This window comes from Eucyclogobius newberryi, unplaced genomic scaffold (genome assembly GCF_026437365.1).
Source record: "Eucyclogobius newberryi isolate DKJ021-1_F unplaced genomic scaffold, fEucNew1.0.hap1 SCAF_15, whole genome shotgun sequence".
Classification (NCBI taxonomy): domain Eukaryota; kingdom Metazoa; phylum Chordata; class Actinopteri; order Gobiiformes; family Gobiidae; genus Eucyclogobius; species Eucyclogobius newberryi.
The window spans coordinates 20,476,706-20,504,372 of NW_027315779.1; the positions used below are offsets into that span (position 1 = coordinate 20,476,706).

General features: G+C 40.5%; 1 protein-coding gene across 1 annotated transcript in view; it reads right to left on the reverse strand.

Annotated features, from left to right (window-relative positions):
• Positions 1-27,589, reverse strand: part of camkk1a (calcium/calmodulin-dependent protein kinase kinase 1, alpha a) — a 51,809-nt gene extending 24,220 nt beyond the window's left edge. The window contains exons 1-2 of the mRNA XM_072446685.1: positions 27,297-27,589; positions 753-1,138 (exon numbers count right to left, since the gene is read on the reverse strand). Coding sequence (XP_072302786.1) covers positions 753-1,061 — 309 coding nt within the window. The 5' untranslated portion in view covers positions 1,062-1,138; positions 27,297-27,589. The remainder of the gene's footprint in view (positions 1-752; positions 1,139-27,296) is intronic.
• Positions 27,590-27,667: the final 78 nt, after the last annotated feature.

Genomic DNA, 27,667 nt, shown 5'->3' on the forward strand with positions numbered 1-27,667 from the left:
TGTACATTTACTACAATTTTACAAGATACAAAACATGGCACTGGAGTGACAGAGTAACAGTGGCAAACATAGATCTTCTATTAAGCCACAACACCCCTTATATATGGGTAAACAATGCATCATGTTATCATACTGGTATTATAAAATGGAATTTGGGATATTTGGGATCTTAAATACATAGGCAATATTTTTATAATAATACAATATAATATAACTGTTTGTGTTCTATTATGTTTTAGGGCTGCAATTCTTGGCAGTCTATTGAAAGCAAGTCTTGTACATTGATAAATTAATAATATATATATATACATATATACATATATATATGATTTGACCATGTATCTGTTCAAATTGTGCAGATACATGGTCAGTTCAAGCAATTACAAAAACCACTAGCAAACATTGTATTTGAGTAATAAGGTGAATTAAACCTACAATTCAGTTCTAAATCTCTATTAAGTCACTTCATTATGAAGAATATACCGTAAATGATTTAACCCCCCCATTAATAAACATTTTGGTCGACCAAAACACCACTGACCAATACATTGACTCAACAACTAAAGCTCTACAGCACTGATAGTTTAATCAAAAAACTAAAACTGCCGGGTAGAAAAAATGCAATTCCTTATTTTTCCCTTGGCAGGTCCGTCATGATAAATACTATATTGAGTTTCGTTCAAGAAAAAAAGAATGGACAATGGTTAACTAGCTTATAGTTTGAACATTCCTCTACACAGGATTATACTGACCTGTGCATCTGATATGGACACTCTCTTGGACTCCACAGTGGGTCTGCTAGCCACTCTGGGGGAGGTGTGTGGGGGGTGGTACGTGCCCCTCTCCTGCAGGGACAGCTTCCTGCCACTGAGGTGGGGCCGTGCGGGCTGAGTATTCCTGCTCTGGGGACCTGCTCCGTTCTTCACACCGTTGTTGTTGCTGCTGCTGCTGCTGCTCGTGTCTTTGGTGCTCATGGCAGAGATGGTGTCAGCCAGGCTGCTGGTCTGCTCCGCCATATCAGCAGCGGGCCTCTCACACACAGGCTCGCCACTCATTGCCATGGTGAACGGGATGAAGAGCGAGGAAGAGGAGGGACGAGCATCAATATGAACCGGCCCAGTCTGAGGTGAGGCTGTCACTGAAAGACAAGAACATCAGAATTACCACAACAGAACATACAAGTTAAAATAGATATTAAGTCTAGGGATGTCAAGATTATTCACTTAATCGATAATAGTGAATATTCAGGTCACAATATAGTCATAAGCCCAGAAAAATAATAAAATAATCAAAATTTTGGAAGCAAAACTTAGTCTTTTTAATTCAATCGATAGTCCAAAAAATCTAAATGTTATGAACTTTTTCTATCTACCTGGTTTTGTCACATTTTGACATAGTTTGATTTGATAAAGCTGGTCACTTACATGAGGAATAGTAACGTGTTGGACAATGTAAATGAAAGAAAATGAAAGATTTCACTGTTGTTTGGTCATGATGTTAGTAATCGTGCATAATCGTTAAATCATGGTGGTTTTTATCACATTATGATAGCTTGATCGATTAATCTAGCAATTAATATTTTGCTGAATTGTTTAGAATTCAAAATGCACTGACCCAGCTGAAGCTAGTGTGATGTATCTTGAGGTCATCCTGATGGTGTATAATTTTAAAACAAAATTGGTTTCTGATCAAAAACACTAATTGTACATCTTTCCTATGTAAGTGATTCTAGCTTTGCCCGAGTCATCAAACCTCTCTTCGCAGTACATGGCATGTTTGGAGTCTGTGTGTAGTTCAGAAAACTATTACTAAATCACTAAATTAGTTGACAATTATCTCAATAATCAACTTGTTTCAGCCCTAATTAAAATTGAGCACTGATTCAGTTTCTCTGCTGATTGTCTGTTGAGTGGATGGAATACATATGTTTTTGCTTAGAACTTAATCTTGCAAGGAGATAAAACAAAGAATGCCATCTCTGTGTGGGCGGTCTGATGGGTGAGGTCTCTCTCTTCATTAGATGCATTTTGTGAACACGTGTACACTGCAAAGACATTTATTTAACTATGTTCATGCCAGCGGTCAGGGCTTGCAGAGTGAATTCTACACAGACATAAAACACATAAAACACAGGGCACAGCGTACAGTAGGTGCACATTTGTATGAGCCTGTTTACGAGGTACTTCCCTTTCATCGTTAATACACAGAAATATCAAAGCCTCTCAGCACATCTGGTTCAGCTTGTATTCATCTAAAGAGCACAGATAGTATGCAAAATGCTTGCCCCAGGGGACTTTCCAGTGAGTAACTACTTAAGTTTTCTGTTGCTTAAGTATCACATGATCTGGTTTCATCCTTAAAAAGTCACAGTGAAGTTATTATGCATAAAGAGGTGTGCTTGAAATGGGCCATGACATGCTATTCTTGAAGTGTGTCAAGAAGGAGAGCTTCACATTCAAAAATAACATTTGGCCAATTCTTCATTTGGCCCTGCTGTCTCATATTCATTCATGCATCAATGAAGATTGGTGCACTTTCAGACTGACACATTAAGAACAGGGGCCATAAAGCCACACAACACTGAGTATTCAAATCCCCCAAAATGAGCCCCAAAATGACCCAAACCAATGAGCACTGAAATAACCTCTAAATTAGAAGTATGCTGTCGATTCAGAATATGCCCAGTGTCATGGTCAATTTGTTATCAGTAGGCTAATAAAAATATTAAGAGGTATTGAAAGGAAGGAAAAGGAAAGGAATGGAGGAATGAAGAAAGACAGAAAGAAAGTAGGAAGGAAAGAGTCAGACAAAACTGTGTGCAAATGACCAACATACTTCTGATGAGAGCATCTACAGAACAGCTCTGCACCTTCTATCTAATGACATGAAGCCATTTACACTAATGGACCAGTAGAAGAGAAAAATCCCCATGAAGTTGCCATCCAGATCAGAACAGTCTGTCAATGACACACAGTCCATCATCACTGCCATTCACACGCTTCAGAAGACTGTTATTTCAACTATATAAATTCACATACAATAGGCTTGTCACTGTTCAGTGGAGGCAGTGGAGGAGACAGCATTGTTATCACATGACTCATTTAGAACACACAAAAAGAAACATTGGGATGTTTCTATGAAGTAATGATTATGTGCCTTCAGTGAGAGTGGCTCAGAGCAGGAGGTATCTATTGATTACTGCTGCACTCTTCTTTTCAACAGCACTAAAGTATCTTCATGTTTGTATTTGCTTATAACATAGTAACCTACATCATCAAACTGGACATCTGCCCTACATACTTAAAAAAGTAGGCCTAATAATGATTATTTTCCAAGGAATTGGTTAATATTTTTTTTATTTGATTTGATTTAATGTTTTTCATTATTAATTCCCAGAACATAAACAAAACAAACAGAATATTTTGCACCACTATATAAAGTAACAACAGCACAATAAATCATACGTAGTACATAGACAGTGTATGTCAGTGTATGTTTCGTACTAATGCACGATCCAACCAGGGATCGGAGTTGAAAATGAGCACTGGTAGGGATGCAGACCTAAACCCACGTTCAGGTTCAAGTCCGGATTCGAATCCAGAGGTTTAGGTTCAGGTCCGGACCTAATGAGTCCGGCTGAACTCATGCCATTTTTGCATAATGTTATAACAGCATAACACAAGCTACTTGGCTAAATTAAGTTGAAGACACATGAACAAGGACGACTATCAAACACAAGGCTTAACTGCAGAGTGAAATAAACTCAACTTATCTGGTTTATTCACTGTTTTTTAACAGAAGTTACAACTTACAAATCACAAGCTGCTAGCTAGCTAACACACATTCATGTGTTTTACAAGAGGAACAACTTCCGAACAAGAGCAAGTTGAGTATTGGTTTTGGGGCGGCTGTTTCAGCTGATACTATGTTTGTCAAGTGTATTACTGGTTTGACTGGGCTGTTTCCCACACTTGAAGTTTAATGCCTTTAGATACATTTCCACTCTTTAATTTTTGCAGATCCATTGGCATCAAAGTCATGTAAAAACCTTCAAAAACTAGCATTCAACAGTCAACTCGAACCACTATAAATCAATCAACTTGCAGTATCAAAAATAGAATATGAAAATATTTTACACTACACACAATACATCATATTAACAGCATTAAACACAAGACCATATTTAACAACTGTAGAATACAAATACTATTACAAAATATAAGCTCCAATTAATTAATCCAGCATTTAAACAATATTACTTTGACTTAGTATTTACTTAGATGTATAAATATGTATATTGCACATTAACCCACCTAAATAAATGCTACATCACACCACAACATAATACAGTTATTTTATTCATATTGTAGCGACCCTTGTCTATAGTGCGCGTGCGTGCGGTCTCTGGGGCGGAGCTAAGAGCGGGCTCAGGAGACCAGGTGTTTTTTGATTTTCTGACGCCAACAGTAACCAACTCTGTTCAAGAAATAAAGTGACAACTTCGGTCTCTCGCGTCTTTAAACTCATTGCGCCGGCTTCAACTTCTGCCGCGGGGAAGACGCATGCGTCGCTGATGCTCCGGGCGCGCCATTGACAACGATGTCAGTGTTTACGTCTTTTCCAGCGCGAATTTCACGATCTATGGAAGGTTTAAGATGGTTTAGATTCTAGAACGTAAAGGATATAGAATGCGAGTGGTAGATTTTTAATGAGTCCAGAACCGAATCACAGGGGTTTCGGTTTTTTTGGACCTGAACCGAAACGTTTTTACAAATCCGGATCCGGTCCGTCGTAGCGGTACGCATCCACTGGCTATAAACTTTGTATGCATCACATCGGCTACAAGCTTTGTTTTGTAACTATGTATGATTGCATTGTCCCTGTCAAATAAATAAACAAATAAAATCAAACTAAAACACATTGTTTCTTGCTGTATCTTACATGTTGATAAGTTATTTTGTAATTTTACATTAAGAGTCCACATTACAGGCAAAATAAACAAGCATGATGCTCCTGAGCCTCGGAAATCCCATCTGAACATGAAGAGCTTTCAATGCCTCTATCTCTCACCCAGTTCACAGCCAATTACAGTAAGAGGCAAGTGCGCTGCCAGGACAAAGAATAAATCCATTAATAAAACCTCTCTCAGCCTGAACCGAGCTGCTATTTGTTTTTGTCACCAATTTGTTGCCTGTAAACTGCAAATGGAAGGCCGGATAAAATGTAATTCTGCCCATTGCCGGCCGAGAAGGGACAGCAATTCAAGCATGGGCCAGTGTATAGTTTTGGTGATGTCTCCAGGGTCATTCAGAAGGTCTGTGCACATAAAGGACTACTTACAGAAATACATAGAAAATGTTGAATAATAGTGTAAGCTATTGTATTGGCCAAAATTGGCCCAGCATTTTTTTTCCCCTTTCTGAGGCAAGAATAATTTCCCTTACATCACACAGCTTTGATTCTAAAGCCTGACAGCGAGCACTCATTTTCATAGCAGCAAGATAAATCACGGCAGCATATATAGAATGAACTCCTGGATCATTTTATCATGTTTGTTAATAAGGCTCTGGTCAAACGTTGAGATCAGAGCCAGGGGGACCATTAGGGAGAAAGTAACTGCCATGGCTAGAAGGTTCAGTGCGACCATTAGCAGTCACCTAAAGGACAAATGTCAGCAACAATTGTGTGTTTAATTGAAGGGCTCTGTAATCCATTTCAAGCAAATTAGTGCACATTAGTAGCGGTCTAAGAGCAGCAACCAATGTCATTTAAAGGGGAGAAGATGATGGTATCTTCTTAACAAAGTGTAACATTTTTAGATCAATACTACTAGTGAAAGTGGAAGGAGAATCACCACATATTGTTCTTGACGTTCATATTTGTATCTAAAGGAGCGACAGAACAAAAAAACATTCAGTGGTCAGTGGTAGCTACAATATATGGAAAATATCAATGTTTTGAAGATATGCAAAATAAGAAAATTACGTCAATTATAAAACATCTGAATTTGAAACAGCAGATTAAAAGTTTTACGGGACATTTATAGTAATTATGGTAATATGTGGCAATCTGTATCATCAGGATATGTATTATTGTCATTATCATCCACCTGGTTCATGTGCAGTTTAAAGGGAAGAGACAAGACCTCATGAGGAAATTGATCTTGTGAGATTCTCTTTCCATGAGTTAACATTTGTATTGGCCAAACAGCGGTTAAGCACCTAGTGAGTTTATGAGAAGCTGTGTAGTTTCAAAAGGCAATGCTACAATGATAGCAATAATAGTAAAATATTGTGAGGTCAAAATTGTGAACTTGATTGCATGATTTATTTATTGCAAATAATGCTATTGTCATGTTCTAGTGGATCCAATCTCATGTCCCATCCGGTCTTTCATCCCAACAGTTTATGTACATCTGTGTATCAGCCATTAGGTGAGTTAGTCTACTCTGTGTATATTGTTAAATCGCTATTAGACACTTTGAGGCACCAGTCCAAACACAGATAAATCCTCAGTGTGTACCTACACCAAGGCGTTGTTCCCTTCCTGTTGCCAGAGCCTGCTCCAACCCTGCAGGCCTCTCCCCTGGTGCTCTCCTCAGTCACTATTGATCTTGCTCAACCCTTGTGGAGGTCACATTCACCGCCGAGAAGGGAGCAGTGAGGGGAACTGTGTGCCAGAGGAACAGCTTGGATCTGCATGCTTCTTGTACGCATGCACACACAAGCCAACATCCCCTCCCCACTTACTCTAATACAAGGAAAGGAAATACAAGGAAAATAAATCAATTTCTTCTCATGCTTTTCTGCAAGTGGAAGCAAGTCAGTTGTTATAGGGGGTCAATCAAGTTTAATCTAAATCCACTGATATTTAGTTTAATCTACTGGCGACATGCTTAAAGCAGGAATAACCCTTCCTGCTTTAAGCATGTAGTTGTAATGATCATGATTTGACAGCAGATAAGCACAAAATGAGTCTGGCAAAGATTTATGGACTTAAAAACACTAGAAGATTTTCAGAGCCACATCACAGATCAAAAAAACATCAGTTATCAAGGAGATACAGAACGGAGTGTTTTAGACGGAAGGAGGAGAGCGGACTTTCTAATCAAGATTCATCAAACTGATGAATCCTGAATGAGGTTAATGCTACTCCAGGTATGTTTTTGAGGCCAAATTGTGGAGAATTCCAGTCAAAGCAGTAACATATTTTCAATATTAACATTATTTACTCAATGGATCATTAATCTTATAACATCTGGAGACTTATTCATTTATCAATAAAATACCATGCCAACAGGTGGTACAGTTTTCAGCTCAGTATCAGACTGGTCCAGTCACTGGGAGTTTGTCTTTGGCTGTCATATTTAAAAAGTCTCCTGTCTGTCTGCAGTCCTCCACCTGTCACTTCATCCTGACACATGTCACAACCTCCTTAAGCCCAACTCTTCCTCGCTGGATATTTTTCTCATGCAACCAGAGCACAAGTCCTCCTCCAGTCGAAATGCCTTGTTTTTGTCCATCACTGGCTTTTCTTTCCATTTCCACAATGTCAAAGATATAACCAATCATATTTTGCCATTTCAGTTTTTGCAAACCTTATTGAGAAAGATTAGATTTTAAGCAAAGTTATCAGCCCACGAGAGATGTTCCGACTCATTTTACATTATACTTCAGTTCTAGCCAGAACACTCAATTTAACCCTTATTTCATGGTTTAATATTGTAGATTCACTCAAGAAGTCAAAAACAGAAGTTTTATTTTTGTGCAATAGGGTGCTAAATCTACATAAAATGGATTCTAAATTAACAAGCAACAAACTTGTACTGTATGGCCAGATTTAGTATCGCGGTATATCAATATTTCGGCACAGCACTAATTTGAACCCTGTGGCACACCGTGCTGGTGCATCTAATTTATAGATTTGAGCGATATATGGCGGTTTGCAGTTTAGAACCTGCCGCATTGAAATAAGACTTTCTTAGCCCGACCTGACTCATAGGTCAAAAGACAACATGTGTATCAATACCATGGAACATATTTCGGTGTTAATATGTCATGTTACAACGTAACACTCACTCGATAAGTACGAGCTCAGGAGCAGATGAACCAGATGTGAAAGCACAGACAAATCAGTTCACACAGAGTAATCAAGGACAGAGGGGACAATAGGGACAGCTCAGTCGTGTTACCTGTGTGTTAAAGGTGTAATGGATGATTTTTCGCCGATTTGAGAACTCAAGCGGTAGTGCTCCTGAATAAAAGCCGCGCCAAACAAAATTTACAACGACAAAATAAATTATACATATACAGGCTGCACCTTTCAATAAGCCGCAGGTGCCCACTGTGTAAAATGGGATATTAGTAGTGGTGATACGGTTGTCTTTTGAACTGGGGGTCTCTCAACGCACCTGCAGTCTGCTGCGCTGCGTCTAATTTGATTGATTTGTCAGTGAATATCAGTTGCATTGTAATAAGACACACAACACTTTGAAGCTCAACATACAGGTAACACGTCTGAGCTGTCACTACTGTCCCCTCTGTTCTTGATCTGTGTGAGCTGATTTACCTGTGTCTGTGTCTTCACATCTGGTTCTTCTGCTCCTGAGATTGTACTTAGCAAGTGAGTGTTAAAGGTTGAATAGACGATTTTTTTTGGCCCAAATTTGTGTCTTATTTCTTCGTGGCGTGGACTGCCTATTAGTCCTGCCACGTATCAAACATAAAAAGCACCTACCGCTCACCTGCAGCCGCGTTTGGCTCGTCCCCCGAGAGCAGCACGGTTTCGTCTAAGTGCATTGATCTATCATAATATAGTTCCCTCAGTGTACGGGACAAAATTAGGACAGAGAAAGACAGTTCGAGCTGTCTCATAAGAGACGGAAATCTACGGGAGACGAGAGATGCGATGCGATCCATCGCGCTAATAAACAAACGCACGTGTGTGTTGTATCATTCCGCACGGGGGAGTGCGCATGCACACTTCCGCCTGCGTTCTCAAATCACTGAAAAATCGTCCATTGCGCCTTTAAGTTGTAACATGAGATATTTACACAGAAAGATTGTTCCACAGTAATCATGCAGGGGTTTTCCGCGGATCAGGTCGGGCCAAGACATTCTAATTTCAATGTGATAGGACATGCGATATACAGAAGTAATTTCAACCTCCCACACATCAAGGGAACAAACTCAAAAATATTTGTCACTTGATATGAACTTTTTTTTTTACCAGTCCGAGGTGCCTCCATTGGATTAACTTTATACATTAGCATCAGCACATACAGTCCATTATTGTGTAGTGATGCAGAGAGACTATAGCCATCACTGCTCCCACCACCAGACTGCTGATCAATCTGACTGGACAGAAATACACTGCAGGACAATCCCAGACAAACCCAGAGTCCACCTCCTCTCTGCTGCAGCCTGTGCCATCCAATAATAAGAGTGGGATTATATAGGATTCAGTGCAGAGTGGCAAGGTAGAGGAGCCAATTATTTCTCATCAACTTCGGCAAACGATGTGAATTCAGAGCTGATGACCTTAGAGAAATCTGAGAAATGTTACCTCACAAAAGGTCCACCTAACAAGAACAGAGCAGAGCCAGGCTTCAACGCACCCAGTAGACAATAGACACAAAAAACATTAGCTGATTGTACGCTGACTGCTACATGCTGGCCACCTAGAGCTTACGATGAGTCAGACTGCCGTAGTGAGGGATAGGCAATACTACATTATATACTAGGGTTGCACAATATATCACAATAATATTGATAAAACAAAGCATCAATCCATACTTTAAATTTTTTTTTATGTCAAGCAATAGATCAATTAATTAATCAACATTTATTTATAGATCCCCTTTACAACACTCAGAGTGGTTTCCAATAAAGTCAAAGCAATACAGAGTATGAAACCACAATAATAATATTGCTTTCTTGACTTTAAGGCCCTGCTTGGGTTTCGAACGACATGTTCTAAACAGCATGGGGCCCAAAATAGAGCTCTGAGACACTCCACAGAACAGAGGTAACAGAGGAGGAAATAATAATAAGATATATTTTTATCTATTTTAAATAAAAAAATGTATAATTTGGTGAAAATTGCTGCAATAATATAATAAATGCCTGATTTGAAATAGTTTCCTGTTTAAATACTTACCAGCATCAATTTCATTTTGCGGTGGGGGTCCCGGGTCAGTTGCATAGTCCCGGCCTCAAGAGTTTGTCAACGCCTGATCAAAAGCCACAGGGTTGATGTGTAGATTTTTTTTTTAAAACAGTAAATATCTCCTAAAAGGCTGACTCACTAAAGACCATATTTTAAGTCAAATGTCCTCTGCAATAGTCTAGATATTGCAAGCATGTAAGTACAAAAAATAAGCTATTGCATTGAATCCATCTAATCCATTTGGAATCATGGTTAAACAACTAAACACAGCATGGACAAGACAGGAGCAGGATTAATCTGTTGCAGCTGAAAATGAGAAGCCATCTATCCGCGCTCCCAAGAGAGAAAGAGCGAGTGACCTTTAAATCCTAGTCATCTCCCTCCCTCTTCTTCACTTTTACAGTACAAATCTTTGGTCCGGAGGAGGGCACACAGTCAGATAAGACCACTGTACAGCTGTGCTTTACTCTCCCATTGTTGGCCCAGGATTCATCCAATATTTACTGTTGAACGTATTTATTATAGTCTGAAATGTATTAAGTTAGTATTTAGTGTGTCTCTGTATGTTGTCATTGTTGAGTCAAATACTCAAGGGGCTTGTAATGTCAAATTTGATTCATTTTGGAATCTAAAACTGTGTGGTTGCAACTGTTCATAGACAAAATAGGAACCCATATAAAGTATAGATGAAATGAGCTTATCTCTTTCCAGTACAAAAGCATTTGACATAGACCCGCCATATCAGCCAAACAATATAATGGGCCAATATTTGCACTTTTAAGCCTGTCAGCTTAATCGGCCTTAACTCCTCAAGTGAACACACGTACAGCTTTATTTTAACTTTAGAACAAAAAGGACAATGAAAAAAAATGACTACACAGTTTAATACACTTTAATGTGTTTGGTTAAATGGGGCTTTGGGTGGATTATCGGTCATTTGGGGAGAATTATAAATTGGCTTGACATATCGGCCCATTTTACACATCCACTTGATGGGATGCTGTTTTGTTTTAGTGATAAACCGATATGACTTTTTTTCTTGGTATAAAGAACAATTAGTAAGGAGTAGTAGTAACGAGTCTTGCAGGCTGCTTACATGGCTTTGTCAGAGAACAATTAAGCTTATCAGACATCAGTTTAACTGGATTCCAAACAATCGGCCATGAAAAGAAAACCCCATACATATTTAAATCTGTAAAACAAAACCATGTCCAAAGTGGATGTGTAAAATCATGACTTTGATAATACACCGTATGTTAAAATGACCTTCAAAGCCAGTTGCAACATAAATTATGATTATACATCGCTAATCCCTCTCTTGGAGCACTGTAAACTCAATGTTAAGCCGCTGAGCCACTATCTTTTGGAAACATGCAGATTCTGAGGTGGTTTAAGGTCCTATCACACTGGAGTTGTAGTTTGGCAAAAGGTCACAGGAGGAAACACGGCTGCCAGCTCGGCACTGATATCACAGATAGTGTTTAACCCAGCAGCTCGGCCATGACTCTGACTAACAACATTACCTGCCTGAACAAAAAAGTCATATTACTCATATCCGCACGCTTTAAAAGGTTTTGAAGTCTTTTGATTTAATATCTATATTTACAAAATATGCCTGTATCCTCATGTGCTATGCTAACATTATATCAATATTACATTATGTACAAACATGTGATCACCAAGCAACAGTCAACAGCACAACCTTTTGTTTGTTTAATTTTTGATATTTTTCCTGATTATTTAACATGTATGCTGAACATCACCTCAGGTATTCATTGATTAAGCTCACAGGATATGTTTCTTTTACAGTCATGCTGTAAAACACAGTAGCACAGACTTATGGAAAAAGGCTTTCAGCTACTTTGCACCTTATCCATGGAACAAAAGATAGCAGTAATCTTGTACCATTTTTATGAATTTACAATGTTCTTGCTTTGCATGATTTTATTACCTATTGTACGTGTTAGTGAAAAGAAGAAAACAAGACCAGAGAGAAAAACAACATATAATAGTAATAAAAAACAGTAGACATCCAGCAAATAATAAAGCAAAAAAAGAGAGAATCAAGGCACACAAAACCCAAGGACACACACACACACACACACACACACACACATATTGTGAGATGGCATAATGAGTCAGTAAAGAGATTGTAGCATTAATCACATCGTTGTGGCTTATATAATGAATGTAGAGAATTTTAATATAACTTCCAGGTTAAAAACTGGTAGACCAGTATCTTTACAATTGTATTACATGTATTGCTTACGTTTGACGTGTCTATGTTCTGACTGAGCCACACTTGAATACTTCAGAAGAAATGACTAACAACAATATCAGCTCAGCTGTCATTCACACAGAGTCAGCTACAAAGAGAAATGTTGATGCTCGATCCAGTGGAGACAAACTTCAACTGACTGGCTTTGCTCATGTTCTCTTTATCAGCTTGTATTTAATGTGTGACCAGGGTTCTGCTTTTTGATCATCAAACCTACTCAGCGTCTGTTTCAGTTTAGTTACAAAACGTATTATGAAAAAGAGGAAATGCGGTCAATATTGAGGGCTCATCCGCTTGCAGTATTCATTGTTTTAGGATTTCCCAGCACAAACAAGGCTGGTGCTCAAACAAACAAAAATCAAAAGCAAAAAGAAAACGCACTCAGAAGAAACTGCTAATTCCTACAAAGGGAACTACTGTGTACATATTTGGAGAATGTGGCATTGGCCAATATGATGAAAGCAGTTTTCCCACTAAGACTTCAGAAATGTTAATTTATGAAACTGACTCCAATGATTTACTGCATGTCCTCCCTTCTCTCTCATCCCCATTTCACACTCTCTTTTCCTTTTTCTAATAAAGCCTACGGGCAAAAGAAGAATAATGACACAGTGGGAGATAATCTACCACCAACTCTCTCAAGAAAGATTTTGAATTTTTACCAGGAAAAAACAAAAACAAACAGAATGCCAAAAATGACACTAACGTTTAAATACAACTGCTCTCATGTGCTTTTGTATACAAGATCACACATGTGTTTAATGCTGAACAAACTGCAGCTTAGCATCTAATGGATTTTACATTGACCAGGCAGCAGAGTAGCAGAGTGCTCCTCATGTGCTCCACACCCCAGCGTCTCAGTCAGTAACTGTACAGCAACAGGACACATGCTACCAACGAATCAGAGCAATTCAGTGTAAACGTGAACACCTCCATTTGCTAATGGTATTGATTGTGACAAGAGAAACGCCAGCAAGTGTTCCACTATCTAATCTATGACACGTTGCACTGAGAAAAACATAAGAATGAAGAAAAATGATCCAATCCGCTAGTTGTTGTACTATCCAAGGATTGTCAGAGAGAATCCGAAGAATCAGAAAAGTTTTATTGCTATAGCCAATGAACAAAATTCACAAACATAGGAACTTGCTTTGGTGATACAGTGCAACATAAAACAATGAACAGTGAAAAAACAACCTATATAAAATCAAAAAGGAATTTAAATCTGCTATTGGATAGAAATAAAAATAGGCTTACTATGTACACACAATGTAGTAGAATTTACTGATGTAGTGCAGAAAGTGAACAGTGCAGTGAGTGATTGTTAGAGAAGACCGACACAAAACTGTTTCTGGATTATAATCAGTTATAGTGCACCAAGCAGCCATTATTATTTCATAGGGCTAAGGAGTTAATCAAATTTAAATTGTGATTAAGCCGGTCACAATGACACATTTGGAAGTGTGGTATATTAATATAGAAAATATTGCGGTATAAGATCATATTGAAAACTACGATATACCATAGATACAACAACACTTAAAGGCGCAATGGACGATTTTTCGGCGATTTGAGAACGCAGGTGGAAGTGCGCATGCGCACTCCCCCGTGCGGACCGATACAACACACACGTGCGTTTGTTTATTAGCGCAACGGAGCGCATCGCATCTCTCGTCTCCCGTAGATTTCTGTCCACTTCTGCGTCAGCTCGAACAGTCTTTCTCCGTCTTCATTTTGCCCCGTACACTGAGGGAACTATATTATGATAGATCCATGCGCTTGGGCACGCGGAAACGTGGGCACGCGGAAACAGGTGAGCGGTAGGTGCGTTTTATGATTGATACGTGGCAGGACTAATCGACAGTCCACGCCACAAGGAAATAAGACTCAGATTTATGCCAAAAAAATCGTCCATTCAACCTTTAAGCCAGATTTTCCCAGCTAATTGTTCTTAAATCTACAATATTGTTAAGAAACATGAGCTGCAATAAATAAATGGCAGAATGTAACGGTTTAAGTTAATATCTATTGATAGCTGTAACAGAGGCCGAGTTAAAAGTAAGCTGTAACAGAGGCCGAGTTAAAAGTATGCTGTAAAGACAAACAAAGTGATTGAAATGTACAGTAAAGTGTTTTCTATGCACTCATCAATGACAACAAAATAGTCAACTGGTCACTTAATGAAGATAATCATTGAAGGTCAGGTATTTGAGCCACAGAACACAGTATGAGAAAAAACAAAACTTGAAAAAACAGAGGGTGGTTTCAGACTGTTCAATACTTACGTTTAAGTGAACAAGGATCAAACCATTACCTAGAAAATAACTAGATAAGCTTTTCATTTGAATGATAATAACACACAGGTTGATCCTGTTTGGATTTCACGTGGTATGCGCAGGTATGTCGTACCCCGAACACGCCTACTGTTAGCATGTGCAATAAAATAATTGATTTCTCCAAGCAGGGAGTATCTCTGATTGGCTGCACTTGAGGTGGTCCCACACAGTTAGTTAAAAATAAAATGAATGTATGTGGATATACACGCAGACCTAATTCACATTTTCATCTTATTGAATGTCTTTGTAAGTTCCTGTGGTGGTTAAATGTAATTTTGGGGCGATTGAAGTGCCCATCTTCGCCCCCTGCTGTCTCTGAACAGAAAACCAGCCTTGCAACATTTGCGACATCGACTCGGCTGAGAAACCCTGGCTTTTTTTTTAATATTTGGCAACATGAAATGTTTTTGTATGTGACTATACTATCTTATTAGAAAGAAAAGAAAAATGAAGAAAGCTTTTGCCTCTATTCTCACACGGATCTTGCAGGGGGAGATCGCCAGAGTTACTTAGTTCTGCTATAATGGATGATCATTTTAAGTCTATTCCTCACCTGAAAATCAGTGTTTCAAACGAAATTTCCCCTTGCGTGGATATTAAAGGTTTATCTTATCTTATCTTATCTTAAATAATCATGATTATTGACACCCATTAGGACCAGCAGCCTAATATGTGACCCCTTTTCAATGAACGTTGAGAGTTGAAGCTTAAATATTCAATTCCAGTATATTTCAGTGTACCTTAAAATCAAATGTTTTAGAGATGTGATGACTGAACATGTTTTTATGAAGCCTATATCTTTGTAAAATTGTGAAACAAAAGCTGGTAGTGGCTCGGCAGAGAAAGCTAACCTGATAATGAGGCCGAGCTCCAGCTGCGTGAGCCCACAGGAACCCAGAGTCTCGAGGGGCCAGGGAGAACAGCGGGCTCTGAAGGATTTTTGGACTCCACACAGACAGACAACTAAGGGATGAGTAGGCATTAAATGGGCATCTGCTTCACTGAGCAGCTAATGGGCTGGATTCTCTGGAAATACACTGGGCTGCAGATAATACAGGCATTTGTCAAAGTGAAAGAGACATTTGAACTAATAAAACTGTATAAATGACGTGTTTTTGTGTCACAAACTTAAAAAGAGGTGGATGAAATTGAATATGGCAGCATGTGTCCGGACTAGAAATGGGCCAGAATCACCTGGTATTATTTATTGGTAGAATTTACTCAGATCAAAAACAAATATAAAAGTAAGTCCTAAAGTCCTTTTAGCTGCAACCCTGCTTGGACCGGCATACACCAGCCCCTGGAGGTAGTATTGGTGTTATGGGTTAGCCAAGATTCAAATCTATTTGTAAAGTAGTCATGTTGTAGTAGTCATAGTCATGTTGTTTTTATTGCATGTTTCAATTCTCCTGCTGCTCCTGCTGCATTTCAACCCTGGAATTGCCCCATTGTGGGACAGATAAAGGTTCTCTTATCTTATGTGGTCAATAGTTTGTTTGTTTTTTTCTTGCAATTATTTTTTAACTGGTGACAGATGGTATGTTTTTTATTGTAATTATTACTTTGTGTGGAGCAAAATGTATCATAGTTTTACATCAATCAAGGCAATTTGTAAAGAAAATGTGAAATCCCTGTCTATGTCTTCAAAAAGTGAAATTCCATCCAAAATGCAGAGAGTTAATGCTAGGGTGTCGGGTCCCATTAAAAGCTATGAAGTTATGAAGGGTTGGGGTAAAATGTAAGGTTAGTACCCATGATAGCGTAATGGGTTAAGTTAGGCTATAAGTTGCAAATACATGCAATTAACACAGAGATTTTGAACAGCTTTTCCATGACTTTACACAGACTTGTAACTGGAAAAGATGTTCAACAATTGTAATGTTGAAAGCTCAATCACGCTAACATCAAAGGTAAGGTTAAGGTGCACTCTATTGTCCCCGTAGGAAAATGTGTATTCTGCATTTGACCCATTCTTAAATGACGATGGGGAAATCTGTCAGGAGCAAGTGGCAGTGGGCCATAGTGCAGCGCTCGGAGACCCATCTCCACATATTCGGGATTCGATAATCGGGAGTTCTATTGTTAGAGACGTGAAGCTGCCAGCTGCTAGCGTTAGGTGTTACCTGGGGGCCAGAATGGGTGACATCGAAGGAAACCTTAGGATCTTAAAGCGGAGCAGGACCCGTTTCCGGCGAGTCGTGATTCACGCAGGCGGTAACGAGGCCCGGCGGAGACAATCAGAGGTGCTCAAAGTTCAAGTAGCCGCGGTGTGTGACCTAGCGAAGTCGATGTCAGACACTGTAATATTTTCTGGTCCCCTGCCCAATCGGATCAATGCTGAATTGTACAGCCGTCTCTCAGCATTCAACAACTGGTTATCCAGATGGTGCCCTCAAAACAACGTTGTCTTTATTGATAACTGGAGTGCGTTTTGGGGAAAGCCCGGGCTCATACGCAGGGATGGCATCCATCCGACTTCGGAGGGTACATCCCTATTAGTTCGGAATTTGACCGATAGTCTTAGTCGTGTTAAGTGACCATCTAGGGATGAGCCCCAGGTGCAGAGCAGCAGTTCAAGACGCTCCTCTGTCGCTGAACTCTCGCCCGTTCTGTTACATGTGAAGTGTTCAGATTCAAGACAGATAGAGACTGTGTGTGTCCCTCGTGTTCCTCGTGTCCCTCGTGTTCCTCGTACAAATAATGCCAAAAAGTCACATCTCAGAAAAAATATTTCAGGCGTCAGACCAAATAACTTAAGGAAAATAACAATCACAAATGACACAAATACACAAATGAATAAACACGTAAAATGTGGACCGCTAAACATTAGAGCAATTTCCTCCAAATCGCTCTTAGTTAATGAATTAATTAGTGACTATAACATAGATCTTCTAGCTCTAACTGAAACGTGGCTTCAACAAGACGACTACGTCAGACTAAATGAGTCCACCCCACCCACCCATGTTAACTTTCAGACTGCCAGGAGCACAGGCCGAGGTGGTGGTGTGGCAGTGATCTCACACTCAAGCCTACTCATGAGCCCTAAAACTAACAATGCATTTCACTCATTTGAAAGCCTTATGCTGTCAATCACATGTCCAAATATGAAAAACCAAAAAGGAGTTTTGTTCATAGTTATCTACCGACCCCCTGGTCCCTACTCAGAGTTTTTAACAGAGTTTTCTGACTTTATATCAAACTTAGTGTTAGCCTGGGATAAAATAGTTATAGTTGGAGACTTTAATATCCACGTGAACATGAGTGATGACGCTCTCAGTAATGCCTTCAGCGCCTTGTTAGACAGCATTGGTTTCACTCAGAATGTAAATAAACCGACTCACACTCACAAGAACACTCTGGATCTTGTCCTAACGTATGGAACAGAGATTAGTGACCTCATTGTCCTCCCTCAAACCCCTATATTGTCAGATCATTTCCTAATTACCTTTCAGTTTATTCTTAAAGATCATCCAGTCCCACAAAATAAAGTTATAATGAAAAGGACAATATCTGAAAAATCTATCTCAAAATTCAAAGAAATAATAGAGCCAATATTCAGTGACATGTCATGTGATCCTGCTGAGAACAGCTTTAGTCCCAGTTTAAGTGATCAATGTGTCGACTTGACCATGAATTCTCTGAAGTCTGCTCTTGACGTTGTCGCGCCGTTAAAACAGAAGGTCATTAGGCCAAAGCGCGCCTCCCCATGGTACAACCAAGAACTGCGTTCACATAAACAAAGAGTTAGAAAGTTAGAGGGATTATTTCGTCGCTCTCACACCGAAGAATCCCTAAAAGCATGGAAAAGCTGCCTGCTGTCCTATAAGCAGGCTCTGCGTAAGGCCCAAACCAGATATTATTCAAATCTAATAGAAGTCAACAAAAGTAACACTAAATTCCTTTTCAGCACTGTAGCTAGGCTAACAAACTGTCACAGTGCAGTAGAGCCCTCAATCCCAGCTACACTCAGCTCTGATGATTTCCTCCTATTTTTTAACAATAAAATAAAAACAATCAGAGATAAATTAGATGAAATTACCCCCGCTATTAGCCCTGAACTAGCCCAAGCTGTAAATCTAACGTCCCATATAAATCCACCTGTAAACTTAGAAAGGTTCACAGCTGTTGATCAAGCAGAGATAACTTCAGCCATTATGTCCTCTAAAAGCTCAACTTGTGTCCTAGACCCCATTCCAAGCAGACTCCTCAAAGACATTCTTCCCCTAATTATAGACCCTATTCTTAATATAATAAATACTTCACTCGAAAGTGGCTATGTTCCACAGTCCTTCAAACATGTAGTCATTAAACCTCTTCTGAAAAAGCCTAATCTAGATCCCGACCTATTGGTAAACTACAGACCTATTTCAAATCTTCCCTTCGTCTCTAAAATCCTTGAAAAAGTTGTAGTAAAACAGCTTTGTCGCCACTTGCAGGACAATAACTTATTTTAAGTTTTCCAGTCAGGGTTCAGAGCCCACCACAGCACTGAAACTGCACTAGTTAAAGTCACAAATGATTTGTTATTAGCCGCTGAGGATGGACTGGTCTCAATCCTGGTTCTGTTGGACCTCAGCGCAGCGTTTGACACCATTGACCACAACATTCTACTGCAGAGGTTAGAATGTGATGTAGGTGTTGGAGGAACAGCCCTCAGCTGGTTTAAATCCTATCTATCTGATAGGTTCCAATTTGTTAATGTAAACCAGAGCTCCTCACCAAGCTCTAAAGTAATTTACGGTGTGCCACAGGGTTCGGTACTCGGTCCAATTCTGTTTACTCTTTATATGCTGCCATTAGGCAACATTATCAGAAAGCATGACACTAACTTCCACTGCTATGCAGATGACACTCAGCTGTATTTATCAATGAAACCTGATCAGAGCGATCAAGTAGACAGATTTAGTACTTGTGTGAAGGAGATAAAAACCTGGATGACACTAAACTACCTGCTTCTTAACCCTGAAAAAACCGAGGTCATTGTGCTTGGCCCTAAGCATCTACGAGACTCTCTATCTGAGCAGATAGTCACACTGGACAATGTCAGTGTAGCCTCCAGTTCTACTGTAAGAAACCTTGGAGTCTTATTTGACCAGGAGCTCTCATTTAAAGCTCATATAAATCAAGCTTGTAAAACAGCCTATTTCCATTTGCGCAACATCGCCAAAATCAGAAGAATCCTGCCTAAAAGTGATGCCGAAAAACTTATCCATGCATTTGTAACGACTAGATTAGACTACTGTAACTCCCTGCTTGCAGCGTGTCCTAAAAGCTCCATAAAAAGCTTTCAACTGGTTCAAAATGCAGCAGCAAGATTACTAACAGGAACAAAAAGAAGAGAGCACATTACGCCGGTGCTGAAGTCTCTTCACTGGCTCCCCGTCGAGTCTAGAATCAAATTCAAAATTCTACTCTTGACCTACAAAGCCATAAATGACATGGCCCCATCCTACCTCAAAGATGCTATAGAACCATATCATCCAAACAGAGCTCTTCGCTCTCAGAATGCTGGCCTTCTGGTGGTGCCAAGAGTCTCTAAAAGTACTGTAGGAGGTAGAGCGTTTAGCTACCAAGCTCCTGTGTTATGGAATCAGCTCCCGACCCATGTTAAATATGCTGACACAGTCTCTTCATTTAAGTCCAGGCTTAAAACGTTCCTCTTCGAAATCGCTTATGGTCAGACTAGTTAGGAACAGAAACATAAACCCACAGCTTCAGCTACGCTGCCCTAGGAGTAACTATGCTGGGGGAAGTATGACAGCTTGAGCACTATCCTCCTCTTCTTCTGACTACTTATGCTATCAAACAATATTTATTTTTTGATTCCACTTGCAAACTGTTCACCGCCTTCTTTTCTTTCTCTCACTCCTGAGGACCTGTGGACCCAGATGCCCCTCCCCTGGTGAAGTGGTCCCTGCCCTGTGTGGACGGTCCCTCATCTGCCTGAGGAGTGGGTCCAGCTCGCCTCCGACGGTCCCTCATCTGCCTGAAGAGTGGGTCCAGCTCGACTCAGACGGTCCCTCATCTGCCTGAAGAGTAGGTCAAGCTCGACTCAGACGGTCCCTCATCTGCCTGAAGAGTGGGTCCAGCTCGACTCCGACGGTCCCTCATCTGCCTGAAGAGTGGGTCCAGCTCGCCTCAGACGGTCCCTCATCTGCCTGAAGAGTGGGTCCAGCTCGACTCAGACGGTCCCTCATCTGCCTGAAGAGTGGGTCCAGCTCGACTCCGACGGTCCCTCATCTGCCTGAAGAGTGGGTCCTGTTCGCCTCAGTCGGTCCCTCATCTGCCTGAAGAGTGGGTCCAGCTCCAGTCTCCTCGTGTCCGTCTGTCCGTCTGTGAGAGTCGGATCTCTCCTTCACTGGAACTCCTCCAGGTTTCTACGCTTTTTTCCCAAAGAGGTTTTTTTTGTAGTTTTTCCTGGCCGAGAAGGAGAGTCTAAGGACAGAGGACCCTGGGACATCGTCCCTCGCCACCACAGACATTGTCTGACTCCATCGCCACCACAGACACTGTTGATTCATTTCTCCCTGTGGCCCTCAGAGGCAACTGTTGTTGTGATTTTGGGCCTTACAAAAATAAATTGATTTGATTTGATATTGTGCTAGTCTTGGTCAGGACTCCTCCTGCTGGAGGATTTCAAATACGGTGCATTTTTTGGGTTGATGGGGGAAAACCAGAGCAGCCATAGGTAACATACTCAGGCATGAGGAGAAACATGCAAACTCCACACAGGAAGGCTCGGTCTGGCTCGGGAGTTCAATCCTTTTCGCTGTGAGACGCCACTTTATTTTGGCATCTTGCAAAATACACTTTACTGACTACAGTTAGTCCGGAACCCCATGGCACGACTCTGAACAGAAAACAAGAAATGCATTCATGCATTTCTTGAAAACGTGTGTTTTTTATTAAAAGGCTTTATTGTTGTTTTTAAAGTTGGTTTAATGGACAGGCCCCACAGTACATCTCGGACCTCATCCAGTGTACATTTGTTTACATTTATGACTTGAACCAATATGGCCGACGGTGGCGTATAGGTCACGTGTCTAGCATGAACTATTAGTGTAAATGGATTTTTGCCTTTGTTTACAATGTGGTTACTAAGTAACAGTTATGGAAAACATCAGAACTCACACATTAATATGAAAAAAAAGAAAAACGGACAATTAGGGTCAAATTAGTCAGTCAATACAAAAAATAATAATAATAATATGCAATCTGTGACTGCATCTTTTTTGCACTATTAGTGTTTCTGTTTTATAGGCATCTCTTTCAGTCGGAGATGAGAGATTACACAAAGGACCCCCACAGAGCACTCTGCCCCGTGCTCCGAATAATGAAGACTAGGATGCAGACGAGTTGTGCATTTGCTAAAAGTCAACTGCTGAATGCATCAAGTAGTAAATATACTACCAAGTTCCATATGATTTATTATACTTATTATATTACTGTTTTTAAATAAATTATCAATATTAAAGTTCATGAACATGAAACACAATAATTTCAGTCAGTGCCATTTAACACCAAATTAATTAAAGACTGAACTCTGCTCCAAATCACATGCTTTACGGACAGCAGATTGGCTGTGGATCTCTCGATTAAAAAAAACCCTATCTGTTGACTGACAATGTGAAATGATTGGATCTTGATTAGTTTAAAAAGTTGATCAATTGCACAGACCTAGTAGTAGCAAGTACTGTAAACATCCCATTATAATTTGAGTTCCTCTAACACTGAAATAAATGCATGTCCAAGCTCTGAGTATATTCCTTAACAGCAGAGATACACAACCACATTTTCAGAGTTTTCAGAAAAAGGACGCGGCTTCTACCTCAGCGGAGGTGGAGGGGGAAGCAGCACATATAGTTACACTTCGTGACAGAATACTGGAGCTAAAAGTCATTCTTAACTGTAGGATCAAAGGCAGCTACAGAGACATCTGAGCACTTGAAATCTGCGATGAAAACGTAACAGAGCGACTGCTGCTCCATTTAAACAACAAGGATACTTACAGCTGTAATAAAGATGAGAAAATATATATTTTCCTTGTTCATTAGAATTAAAGAGATGATAAAAAAATATATATACATTTCATTCTCGCTCACTGCCCCGAGTGCTCCGATGCCGACCACATCCTTCTCGGATGTTTCATCCTGGATAGTGGCTCTCACGCTCACTAGTCCACGGGCTCCTTCCTTCCTGTACAGTCTCCGTGCATGCTGAGGAGCTTTTGTGTCAGACGTCAAAATTACAAAAATGGGATATGCAAAATTAGAATATTTATAAACTATTAATTAATCAATTAATCGAGGGACGAAAAGGATGTGTGGGTGAGTTAGTACAAGTTTAAGTTACATCTAGCCTTAAAGGTACACTATGTAACTTTTCTGGTGGGAGGATCTGCTTATCTCCATGGACATTATTATTTTGATTTGAATATTTCATGGTGTGGAATTAAGTTTATCCAGCAAGCATTTATTAGTTTTTTGTTCAAAAGTACCTTGGAAAACATACATTGTTACTATTAGTCAACTCACCTCTCCACAGATCTGACCTGTTTAACTGGTGGATTCATCTGCGTGTCCCCATGGAGATAGATAGGTTGAATGCCACTTTGGAATGATCTAGATAAACAATACCCTCTCCATGGAGATGGTACCAGCTGTTACATAGTGTACCTTTAACTGACACTTAAACAATCTGAATGCACTGTATGGGCAGCATTTGTTTAGTGGTTTGCATTTGTCTAATAACCGTTATGTGGCCGGTTCAGTTCATGTCTGAGCACGTCGCAGTACTGGCTGTGACAGAAGGGCATAAAATCTGCAAAATCTGAAACTGACGACTTAACATCCATATGTAGTCTAGCGGTGAAACAGCATGTCATATTTTCTTGCTTGTCAGTTTTTGACATAGACTGAAATTATTGTGGTCTATGTTCAAAAATGATGTTTATCAAATGTATTTTGTTGTAGTGACGATGACACACTGTTTTTCTTCAAGGATTTTCTTTTAAAGTTATCAGCACCAACAGGGGAATTGAAAAAGGCAGGAAAGCACATCAGAGTAGTTTCTGCTCAGGTTAATTAGGCCCGAGCGCCACAAGCTGGCGAGAGGCCTATTAGTTCCGTAAGGAACGAAAATGTATAGTTTATGATATTTGAAAAATGGGAAACATTGTTTTCGCATCGTAATATTATTCTTTCTTTCCTTCTTTCTTCTCGGGACCAACCCCCCTATTTTTCACCCAGTGAACATGGACGAAAAGTCACAAAAATTTGCACACCTTTAAAAATTGTGCCTGTCTACATTCTGGCTATCCAGGCTGAGAAATAGATTTTCAAAGTTAGGGGCCAGGGGGGCCCCCTATCTAAAAAAGTTAGGGGCCCCCCAGCAATTTCAGGGGCCCACAAGCGTGTGCTGCAACGCGACGTCATAAGAACAAGATAAATTTGTTGTTTTAAACCTCATTATAAGCATGTAAAACAATTTAAAGTACTTGTATCTGTTATTTGATATGAAGAGCACAAATATTGAATTCCTATAAACCAGAGATCATGATCTTTAAAACTGTGTAATTCAATATAATAATGTTTCTTAGATACAAAATAAATACATTTGACACAAGGAGATCTTGTGGAATATATAAAATCACAGCCTACAAAATAAACTACAAACATAAATACATTGCCCCGATGCTAACAGCTCCAAGGGGGGGGGCCCTTGGGGCCATTGGATACTTCCACATTGACACAGCTTTTGTTGCAAACAACTTTAAAAAGACTGAATTGTGGACTGAGTAGAGATTGACGCCCGCCAACCTAGATATCACTTTTGGCGCAAAATTAGACTGGCCATTTACGAGTACAACCGAACGCGACCAAACGCAGCGGCCAATCAGATGCCCGCTTTCATCGAAATTAGATCACGGACACCGCTCGGCCAATGAGAAGGGAGAATACTGCAAAGTGGCATGTCTGTCAAAACGAAACTTAAGCAATGAAAATGCTTAAGAAATATGGCCAAATTACTGGTTAAATCTTGAGGAATTTCGATACAGGGGCACGGCGGGCCCCTCCTAATTCAAACCCTTGGCCCGCCGGCGATTTGAGGGCTTACGGGCCCCGGGCCCCCGTCTATTTCGCAGCCTGCTATCTCCTTTTTCTAAAGTTAAAAAAATTCACTCAAACGTACAAAAAATGCATTGAGACATAGGAAATGGCCAAAAGAAAATCTGATCGAAGATGGTGACAAGAGAAGTAAAAAATATTATTACATATTGTATCAAAATTTGCTAAGCATGACTTGGGAGTTTTTCCAAATGTCGTACTTTTACAAACTCCTCCTAGGACGTTGGCCAGAAAAAGCTGAAATTTGGTGAAAGTTTTATTCAAATTACTTTGATACCTTTCACGGTCTCTGTAGCTACAATTTAGGAAATGTCCCAAATTTTAAATTTGCTGCCGTTTGCGCAGATAAAGTCTGAATTGCGTCAAATTTGAATACGTTGTTAAACCCTTTGCCCAAAACCTATTTTAAGTGAAATAAATTAACAGCGCCCCCTACAGAGTGACATAAAATTTTATATGGAGGGTAAAATGTTTAATTTTTTCGTAATTTTACGAAATTTGGCACAAAATTCAATTTTGGCATCCCGATCAAAAAAGTCAATGAGACCCCTGTCATATTTGTTATGGCGTAGCCGTAGCAATGACAGAAATGTTATTCCAATGGGGAAATCGCCAGATCTCTGAAATTTGAACAAGCTGACACTTTGTATTTCTACAAAGTCCTCCAAGGGCGTTAGCCCTATTAACCTGAAATTTGGTGAGACTCATCTTCAGACTCATCAAAAGTTATCAATTTTTTATTCTAAGAACCATGGACTTTGTGCAGCGGAGCCGCAAACTTTTCCCTCCTCTTGCGGCGGCGGCGTTGCCCGATCATCGCCGCTTGCGGCTATATTTACTACTGTTTTTGAAATCCTGCAGGAGAAAATACCTCTGGGCTTGTTATGAGTAAAATGTGCAGCTACTGTAGCTCTCATGCACGAGCTGGTAACAAAGGGAATCACATGGGCCTTTCTTGATTGTTCCACGATCAGAGGAGAGGACGGGAAACTCCAAATAGAAGTATATAGGAAACCTACACACACGGACCAGTATCTGCTCTTTGGTTCCAACCACCCACTACAGCACAAGCTGGGTGTGATCAGAACCTTACAACACAGAGCTCAAGGTGTGCCCACCAGCTCAGAGGGCAAGAAGAAAGAGGAAAAACATGTCCGAAATGCCCTCTCAGCCTGTGGTTACCCCGCTTGGGCTCTCAACAGAGTGAAGAGAACCAAGAAGCAGGACAAAAGGGAAACTGAACAGAGAAGGAAGGGTGTTTCTATCCCTTATGTGTCTGGCCTGTCGGAAAAACTGCAGAGAATTTTTAGACAACACGAAGTCCCTGTTTATTTTAAACCAGGAAACACTTTAAGACAAAAACTGGTTCACCCTAAGGACAAGTTGCCGACTCAAAAACAGAGCAATGTAGTTTATTCGATCCAATGCAGTGAAGAAAGCTGTAAAGAACGGTACATAGGTGAGACAAAACAGCCTCTACACAAGAGGCTTTATCAGCACAGAAGAAATACTAGTTCAGGACCTCAGAGTGCCGTGCATCTCCATCTTGAAGCCTCTAATCACTCGTTTGAAGACGGTGAGGTGAAGGTTTTAAGCAGGGAGAAAAGATGGTTTGAAAGAGGAGTCAAGGAAGCTATTTTTGTTAAAAAAGAAAGACCTTCTTTAAACAGAAATGGAGGGCTAAGGTTTAATCTTCCTGTTATTTATAATGGGTTACTGAACCCCTGGAAAGGTAGAGGACCAGGACCAGGACATTTAGATGCTAATCAGGTACTCAGGGTGGTTGAGCCAGGGTCTCACAAAGACAAAGAGGATTCTAATAGCCCATTAAGATTCTGAATAGGCTAGCTCGGTAGATACAAGGGGGGAGTTTCTGTTGAAACAAACAACTCTTTCTACTTCAGGAAGGCTCCGCCCAATGGGCGGGTCTTACCACAGAACAGTATTAATATCGGAGTTTCTGACCTAAATTCTGTTATTGACAATGACTCTTGGATGAGAGTCGAAACGTCTATTTTTTGCAGTGAACCTTGCAGTTTAGTTCCCAAGACTGAATGCTTTAAAAATGAAGCCATTCCCAGCAGCGCGTCCCCAGAGTGACATGTGCTGATCCTCCTCAGGCGCATTATTCCACAGATATGCTGATGTGACAGGACAGTGTCTTTCATGACAGGTGCATGGCTCACTGCTGTCTGCACCTTCTAACAACCCGCTCTGCTCCGTTAACTGTATGTGCTGCTGCAGATTATTCACTAAGCTGCCTTTCTGTGGACAGTGTCCGCGAACAGAACCAAAACATCGGTATCACATGTGCCTGTGCAGACAACAGTGGCCACAGTAAACAGTCACATATGCGAATCTGCATTTAAATCATAAAGTTTAACTTACCCAAATGGGTGCACGGGAGTGTGGTGGTTCCTTCCCAGTGAAACGGATCCAGGGGGCTGTCCCGTCTGGATGCTGTGCCCACCCTGTTGTGCCGACTGTCAGCTGGACGCCTTCAGACGGGCTCCTCCTGCATGGAATCCACAGTCAGCAGTGGACCTGACAAAAGTCCCATGTTCTCTTCCGGAAAACGCGCTCAGCGCAGGCTCCTGCGCGCTGTGCGCCAGCAGCAGAACATGGACTGTGCAGCTGCCTTTGTTACAGCAGCTCCGCACTGTCCGCACTGTCCGCACTGTCCGCACTGTCCGCACTGTCCGCACCGAACACACCGAACACACCGAACACACCGAACACACCGAACACACCGAACACCA